This window comes from Pan troglodytes, chromosome 5 (genome assembly GCF_028858775.2).
Source record: "Pan troglodytes isolate AG18354 chromosome 5, NHGRI_mPanTro3-v2.0_pri, whole genome shotgun sequence".
Lineage (NCBI taxonomy): Eukaryota > Metazoa > Chordata > Mammalia > Primates > Hominidae > Pan > Pan troglodytes.
Genome location: NC_072403.2, coordinates 17,039,167 through 17,047,951, shown reverse-complemented (window position 1 = coordinate 17,047,951; position 8,785 = coordinate 17,039,167). Strand labels below are relative to the sequence as shown.

General features: G+C 45.7%; 1 protein-coding gene across 1 annotated transcript in view; it reads right to left on the bottom strand.

Annotated features, from left to right (window-relative positions):
• SMIM13 (small integral membrane protein 13) overlaps nucleotides 1–8,488 on the bottom strand; it is a 43,267-nt gene extending 34,779 nt beyond the window's left edge. The window contains exon 1 of the mRNA XM_003950720.5: nucleotides 7,865–8,488. Coding sequence (XP_003950769.1) covers nucleotides 7,865–7,940 — 76 coding nt within the window. The 5' untranslated portion in view covers nucleotides 7,941–8,488. The remainder of the gene's footprint in view (nucleotides 1–7,864) is intronic.
• Nucleotides 8,489–8,785: the final 297 nt, after the last annotated feature.

The window sequence follows — 8,785 nt, the reverse complement described above, 5'->3', positions numbered from 1 at the left end:
TGAAGCCATCCTCACAGGGTTAATGAGAATTCTGGACAGAAACATAATTATAATTAAGCATTAATCAAGCTGCATTTTGACCCATTTTCTTGTAACCGAAAGTCACAATACACTAGATACTGACCATTTACATCTCCATGGTTCCTAAAAATAAGATTTTTGAGTTAGAATTATAAGGCTTTTAAGAATTGCTAAAGATGAGGCCATGCGTGGTGGCTCACACCTGTAATCCCAGCACTTTGGGAAGCTGAGGTGGGCGGATCACCAGATCAGGAGTTCAAGACCAGCCTGGACAACATAGTGAAACCCCGTTTCTACTAAAAATACAAAAAGTTAGCAGGGTGTGGTGGCGCATGCCTGTAATACAGCTACTTGGGTGGCTGAGGCAGGAGAATCACTTGAACCCAGGAGGGGGAAGTTGCAGTGAGCGGCAATTGTGCCACTCCACTCCAGTCTGGGCGACAGATGAGACTCTGTCTCAAAAAAAAAAAAAAAAAAAAAAAAAGAATTGCTTAAGATGTTTTTCAGGTTCTGGAATTACAGTAAAACAGCTGTCACCAGTTTAAGACCAGTTTAAAGACACCCTACAGAGGAATCAAATCAGCATGAGAATAGTGTCTTCATCTCCCTGTTCCATGGTTTCACCCCTGCACTCTTTGACCAATCAATCGGCCCACTCCAAAACCCTTAAACCCTAGCCCCAAACCCCTCCAAGATGGATTTGGTGTTTCCTTCCATCTCCTCCTTCGGAAGCCCTACCATAGAACCTCTTCACTGCAACCTGGTATTGCGAGAAACAGCTCTATTACAGTTATAGTACCTCAATGTAAGATAAATAAGCAGAAACAAAGTCGAACCTCAGTATTCCTGAATTATTTGTGAATTTATCTACTTGCTGAAATAAGAGAGGTTGACTGCATTCCTCAAGCCACACAGCTAGCAAGCGGCAACGCTAGCTGTGTGACTTGATCACACAGTCACAGATCAGCCCAGGTCCAACGCTAAACATAGAACAACCAAGTTCTGAAATTAAAAACTGGACAGCTAAAATTAAAAATTCAATTTAAGAGACAGAAGATAAAGCCCCAAACATCCTCCAGAAGAAAGGGGGAGGAGGGAATTAGGAGATAAAAAGATAAAATTAAAGAATCAACCCAAGAGGTCCAGCATACAACTACCAGAAGTTTCAGAGAGAACAGAAAAAAAAAAAAAAAAAAAAAGAAAATGGAGAGGAGGAAATTGATCACAAATCTAGTAGAAAATTTCTCCACAAATGAGGAAAAAATCTGAACTGAAGGGACCTAGAAAAATGAAAGAGACACACACAAAGGTACATCATTATGACATTTCAGTATACAATGACAAAAAGGCTATCCAAAAAGCATCTTGAAAGAGAAACCAAGTCATGTATAATGACAAGGAAACAGAAGGCAATAAATTTTTCAATACCAGACCTAGAAGCAAGAAATCAATGGGGTAACCATTTTTAAATTTTGGGTGAAAATCATCTGTAACCCCAAAATCTATTCAAATTATCAATCAAGTATAAAGGTAAAATATAAATAAATAGAGACATTTTCAGGTATGCATTAGCTCAAAAAAATATTTTTCATGCATTCTTTCCTAGAAAGCTACTAGAAAATGTGCTCCAACAAAAAAAGAATGGAAACTGAAAAAGATAATGACATGAGATCCAGAAAACAGGGTACAGAAGAGGGTAATAGAGAAAGTACAACTTTCTGCAGAATGACAGCTGTTGAGAAAGAAGGAAGGTTCTGGATCTGGGTGGGGGAAGGAGGGGAAAAGCAATCCATTTGAACACGTGGGAAATACCACTGATGAGTGTAAGAGATTGTGGAACATCTGGTAGGGGGCACATAACAATATACCAAAGTAGGCCAGGCACCGTGGCTCATGCCTATAATCCCAGTACTTTGGGAGGCCAAGGCGGGTGGATCACGAGGTCAGCAGATCGAGACCATCCTGGCTAACACGGTGAAACCTCATCTCCACTAAAAGTACAAAAAATTAGCTGGGCATGGTGGCAGGCACCTGTAGTCCCAGCTACTCGGGAGGCTGAGGCAGGAGAATCGCTTGAACCCAGGAGGTGGAGGTTGCAGTGAGCCGAGATCGCGCCACTGGACTCCAGCCTGGGCAACAGAGTGAGACTCCCTCTCAAAAAAAAAAACAAAAACAAAAACAAAAAAACAATGTACCAAAGTAATACTAGGTAAGCTAAAAAGGCAATTATGTATTAACTTCAAAAAATTGAAGAACCATGTAAAAATGAAAGTGTGGTCATATTACACTATTTAACCAGCAGAGAATAATGTTTACAGAGTCAAAATATAAATCCACACTATTAAGTCAGCTAAATGTATTATCAATGGCAAGCAGAGAAAGAAATGGATGGAGCATCTACCATGGTTAATAATGTCTAAAAATATATAGTGGCTATTTAGGTCTGTAAAGCTTATGATGCTTCTCTACCTCTACCCTTACCACTAGGAGAACTGGAGTAACAGAATTAAAATAAACTCTTATCTGTTGTATTGAGATCTCCATTGGGCATATCAGGTGTTTTATTTGTAGGAGCTTGGGTATTCTGCAGCATTCATCTATTCATTTGTTGAACAAATGTTTATTGAGTGTCTACTATGTGCCAGACACTTCTGTAGGTGTCAGGGATATGGTAGTGAAAACAAAATGCCTGCCCTCATTGGGCCTTACCCTCTAGTGTGGGAGACAGATGATGGACAAGTAAAACATGTAGTATGGGCCAGGCACGGTGGGTCACACCTGTAATCCCAGCACTTTGGGAGGCTGAGGCGGGTGGATCACGAGGTCAGGAGATTGAGACCATCCTGGCCAACATGGTGAAACCCCATCGCTACTAAAAATACAAAAATCAGCCGGGTGTGGTGGCGGGCGCCTATAATCCCAGCTACTCAGGAGGCTGAGGCAGAAGAATCCCTTGAACCCAGGAGGCGGAGGTTGCAGTGAGCCGAGATCTCGCCACTGTACTCCAGCCTGGCGACAGAGCTAGACTCCGTCTCAAAAAAAAAAAGTCTGAAGCATGAGCCTGGGTCTCAGGAGAGACATAAGAGTTAGAGAAACAAATTTTTGAGTCATTAGCTAGAGCAGACATTTAAATCTCTAGGACTGGATAGGAGACCTTGGGGAGTAAAAGAAAAGGGAAATGTATTTGCAGTATATTATAGAAACATAATAGAAAAAAATAGAATCTTCTCATACAGTAAGGGCAAGTAGGCAAGTACTAGTCCATAAACATTTTATTTCAGAGATCGACGATAAGTAAATAGATGTATTAATGGACTAACACATGTAATCTGTATACTTATGAACATATTAGGAATAATCTATTTTCTATTGTAGGTTGTGGTCAAAAAAAGAAAATTCTAGGGAATGAGAAGAAGCTAAGAAAAAATAATAGCCACTGTGGTAGGAAGAACATCATGGAAATACAGTATATAAAAGCCAAAGAAATGTTGAATGGACCCGGCATGGTGGCTCATGCCTGTAGTCCCAGCACCCTGGGAGCCCGGGGCAAGTGGATCACCTGAGGTCAGGAGTTCAAGACAAGCCTGGCCAACATGGTGAAACCCCGTCACTACTAAAAATACAAAAAATTAGCTGGGCATGGTGGCTGACACCTGTAATCTCAGCTACTCAGGAGGCTGAGGCAGGAGAATCACTTAGACCCAGGAGTAGAAGTTGCAGTGAGCCAAGATTGCACCACTGTACTCCAGCCTGGGCAACAAGAGCAAAACTCCATCTCAAAAAAAGTAAATAAAAGAAACGTTAAATGTTTCTAGCAGACATCACTTAACTGTAAGGAATTAATATGACAATTTAAGCTCAGTTAGGACTAAGAAGCGACCACCACAGGCTGGGTAATATGGAGGCCATCTGTTACTGACTTTGACAACAGCAGCATCACTGAATAGTGGGGGTAGAAAACACCTTGGAATGAATGAGAGGTGAGAAAGCAGAGACAACCAATGTAGACAGAAGGGAAACCTGCCTAGGAATCTGAACTTTGGACATCAGAATTCACTAGGTGAAGGAGTCTGTCAGAGCTCTAGAGAAAACTACATAAATTCCTAGGGACAGGAACTGTGTTCCCAGTTCCTGGTAGACACTCAATATTCAGTTTGTTGAACTGAATGAAATAAGAAAACAGGAGACCCAGCCCAAAGAGCAGAGCCTCTTGATCTGAACTCCATGTTTGTATTCAAGGAAGAGGAGTCCATGAAATCTCAGAAATTGGGTGGGGGGGCGGCGAGCAGGGAGCAGATAAGTTATGTGGGTGAATTTTTCTTTTTTTAAAAAAAAGAAAGGTTCACAGCATTTACCAGACTCTCAAAAGGGCTTGTGACCGCTAGAAGGGTAAAAACAACTGTTTTATGGGCATACAGCTACTCCCTAGCTTTCAGCCAGTGCTAAAGACATGGTGCTTGTTATAGAGTGAATCGTGTGCCATCCAAATTCATATGTTGAAATCCTAACCCCCAGTGTGACTGCATTGTATTTGGAAATAAGGTTTTGTTTTTTTTTTGAAACGGAGTTTCACTCTTGTCACCCAGGCTGGAGTGCTATGGTGCAATGTCGGCTCACTGCAACCTCCACCTACTGGGTTCAAGCAGTTCTCCTGCCTCAGCCTCCTGAGCAGCTGGGATTATAAGCATGTGCCATCATGCCCGGCAAATTTTTGGTATTCTTTTTTTTTTTTAGCACTGACGGGGATTCGCCATGTTGGCCAGGCTGGTCTCGAACTCCTGATCTCAGGTGATCTGCCTGCCTCTGCCTTCCAAAGGGCTGGGATTACAGGCGTGGGCCGCCATGCCCAGCCTGCAGATAAAGGTTTTTAAAGAGGTAATTAAGGTTAAATAAAGTCGTAGGGTGAGGAGCCATAATCCAGTGACTGATGTCCTTATAAAGAAATTAGAACACACAAAGGAGAGACTATGTGAAGACATAAGGAGAAGACCACCATCTACAAGCCAAGGGGAGAAGCCTCAGGAGAAAATCAACCCTGCTGATCTCTGACTTTTAGCTTCCAGAGCTGTAAAAAAATAAATGCGTTTGGCTGGGCATGGGTGGCTCATGCCTGTAATCCCAGCACTTTGGGAGGTCGAGGTGGGCAGATCACCTGAGGTCAGGAGCTCGAGACCAGCCTGACCAACATGGAGAAACCGCATCTCTACTAAAAATACAAAATTAGCCAGGCACTGGGGACGGGCACTGTGGCTCACGCCTGTAATCCCAGCACTTTGGGAAGCCGAGGCGGGTGGATCACCTGAGGTTGGGAGTTCGAGACCAACCTGGCCAACATGGAGAAACCCCATCTCTATTAAAAACAGAAAATCAGCTAGGCACATGCCTGTGATCCCAGCTACTCGGGAGGCTGAGGCAGGAGAATTGCTTGAACCCGGGTGGCAGAGGTTGCGGTGAGCCGAGATCACGCCATTGCACTCCAGCCTGGGCAACGAGAGTGAAACTCCAACTCAAAAAAAGAAAAAAGAAAAAAGAAAAAAAAAAGAAAAACAAAGAAAAGAAATGAGTTGTTTAAGCCACCCACCAGTCTCTGGTATTTTGTCATGGCAGCCCTGGCAAACTAATATCGCACTCTAATTTCTCTCTTAAGTCTGGTCTGATCCTTGCCTCCTCTCCCCAAGTTCCCACCCCATCCTAGTCAAAAGATGAGGCTACTCCATCATCAGTTCTCCCAACAACAACAAAAAAAGTATTGATCACTTCATCATAGAGCTTTTAGTTCTTGACTATTCCAAAAACTAAGGTGTCCTAGCACAGGGCTCTCCAGCCCTAGCACACAGATCCCTCCTCCCTGCAGGAGGCAAGTATTACCCTCTGAGCTCCGCCTCCTGTCTGATCAGCGGCATATCAGATTCTCATAGGAGCACAAACCCTATTGTGAAATGCGCATAGGAGGGATCTAGGTTGCTCGCTCCTTATGAGAATCTAACTAATGCCTGATGATCTGAGCTGGAATAATTTTATCCCAAAACCATCCCTGCTCCGTCTGTGGAAAAATTGTTCTCCACAAAACAAGTCCCTGGTACCAAAAAGGTTGGGGACTGCTGTCGTAGCACACCTCATCTCTCTTATTCCTTAATGTTTCTGAAACTAAAAGCACTTTTAGAAAAATGTGTATAATTAAACCATCAAACAGCTGTTTAGAGATGAGAGAGCAATTTGGATTTCTGAAGCCATAAAGGTAAATTTGGCAAATATCCTAGCGAAGGTATGGTAGGGTCTACGTGTCACATTCATTCCCATGTCCACGTAGCTCGCATTTTCAAACTAGAAAGGATAATAAATGCTTTCCCTCCTTCCCCACATCCAAACATATCACAAGGATTTTGTTTTCCTTACTTCAAGAACCTTAAACATCTACAATTAGTTCAATATTCTAATATTCTTCTGCTTGTTGATATCACAAGCAGAAAATTGAGAAAGGTTATTCAATTGCTTTATCTCATCAGAAAAGAAAGGCTGTAAATTAGAAGCTTTAACCTGGTGTTACAGAAAAGCACAACAAATTTTAAACATACATACAAGGCCGGATGCAGTGACTCATGCCTGTAATCCCAGCACTTTGGGAGGCCAAGGCGGGTAGATCACAGGAGGTCAGGAGTTCAAGACCAGCCTGACCAACACGGTTAAACCCCATCTCTACTAAAAATACAAAAATTAGCTGGGCATGGTGGCAGGCACCTGTAATCCCGACTACAGCTACTCGAGAGTCTGAGGCAGGAGAATCACTTAAACCCAGGAGGCAGAGGTTGCAGTGGGCCAAGATCAGGCCATTGCATTGCACTCCTGCCTGGGCAACAAGAGCGAGACTCCATCTCAAAAAATAAAATAAACATATAAGTTTATAAATACATACACATGCGTATGCACAAGTGCACACATATATTCCACAGCGTCACTAATTTGTACATTTATCGTGTAATGAACAAGCCCTATAGTATCTGTATGAATTCTGACCCATTATTACATCAACCTGAACCCATACTTCAGTCTTATAAATATGTGTAAACTCACTGACACGTGTTCTACATACTTTTTAGATTTTCACAATTGCTTAGCCACTTTGCTAAGAGACCTGTGGTTATCAGCTACTATACATGTACAAAGAAATCAAAAAGATCTAAAATTGGGCTACCATTATTTTAAGAAAAAAGTTGAACGTCCTCTCATTCCAAGAAGGAAAATACGCACAGCATTCGAAATAGCACCATTATTATAGAACTGAGAGTTAGGTTACCCGACCCTGCAAGTTTAATATAGCCGGTGTTTTTAAGCTCTGCCTGGTCTCCACATCTCTGCTTGGAATTGACTTTAAGGCTGAACTCTAAGTAAACAATTTCACGCGTGCTGAAAACCCAACTCTACCCCACTCGCTGATGAAACGAAGGTGACACCTCTCATTATTAAGGTCAGAATCTGTGCAAATGAAAAAGGACCAATCAATCACTTCACCTTCGAATGCAGGCCAAGGTTACAATCTGGGCAGCCTGTGGTGAGAATGAAAGAGCAGACGCTGCCGGTGAAGCAAGACTGAGTTTCACTCAGAGGCAGGAAGCCCTGGAGCCTGTCCTTTCCCTCCCCAGGATGCCCGAGGGCCGGCCACGAGTAAAGGGCCCACCTCTGCGCTCAGCCCTAGAGGCTAAGGGACAACAGTTGATTTTAAGACAATTGTCCGTCCACGCCCTTTTGTTTTTTTCAAAAAAACAAAAAAACAACAACAAAAAAACCCCCAGCAGATCAGCGACCCGGCGTGTGGAACTGCCTCGCGGCTACCGCCCCCACTCACCGCACACCATCAGCAGCAGGACGATCAGCAGCGTGGCCACGAACACAAGCAGAGTCAGCCCGACGCTGTGCCACATCTTGGGGGCAGAAGGGCAGTCGGCTCGGGGCGGCTGGCGCGGACGGCGGTGAGCGCGGGCGGCGGCGCGTCCTGCGCTTCAGCGGCGGGCGCCAGGCGCGGCTGGGCGCCGGGGCGGCATGGGCGGCTGGCGCCCCCTCGGCAGCGCCCCCAGGGGGTGGGGCGGCGCAAAGGCGGGCACTGTGGGACCGCCCGCCCGCCCGATCCTTTTCCCGCCGGGGTGGCCAGAGCGCGGGAGGCAGGCGGGCCTCAGGGCGCCTCTAGTCCCTCATCGCCCCGGAGAGCCGAGGCCGCGGCACCCAGAGACCCCAGCGGTCGGATGCGCTTCCATGGCGGACGCCGTGCGCCTGTAGGGAGGACAGAGGGTAAGCACGGGTACACACGGCGGCCACAAGGCCCTCGTCGCTGTCCACCCGTGTCTCTGAGACCCCAGGGATGCCAGATGTCAGCGTCGCCCAGCCGCGGCTGTAGCGGCTTCTCCGCCCCAGGCCCCCTACCGCTGCGGCAGCTCATCACCAAGCTCGCCTCCTCCGCGGCGCGGGGTCGGCTGGGAGATGGAGTGCAGAGCCTGGTGGAGTCGGGAGGGCGTTGTCTCGCAGGGACTACAACTCCCAGAATGCACGGCCACTCGGGATTCGCTGCTTTCATTCTCGGGCGGCTCTGCCTTTGGTCTTGCCCAAGTCGCCTCAGTCGGACGACCGTGGGCTGGCCTTCTCCAAGGCCGCGGATCTGGCTGCCCGTCCTGCTGAGGCGCCAGTGAGATTTCAACCATTACTCCGTATACAAAGTCGTTTTGTTTCTAGCCGTAATCGATGAAGTACGGCGAGAGAGGAAAGAGGAGGCGGC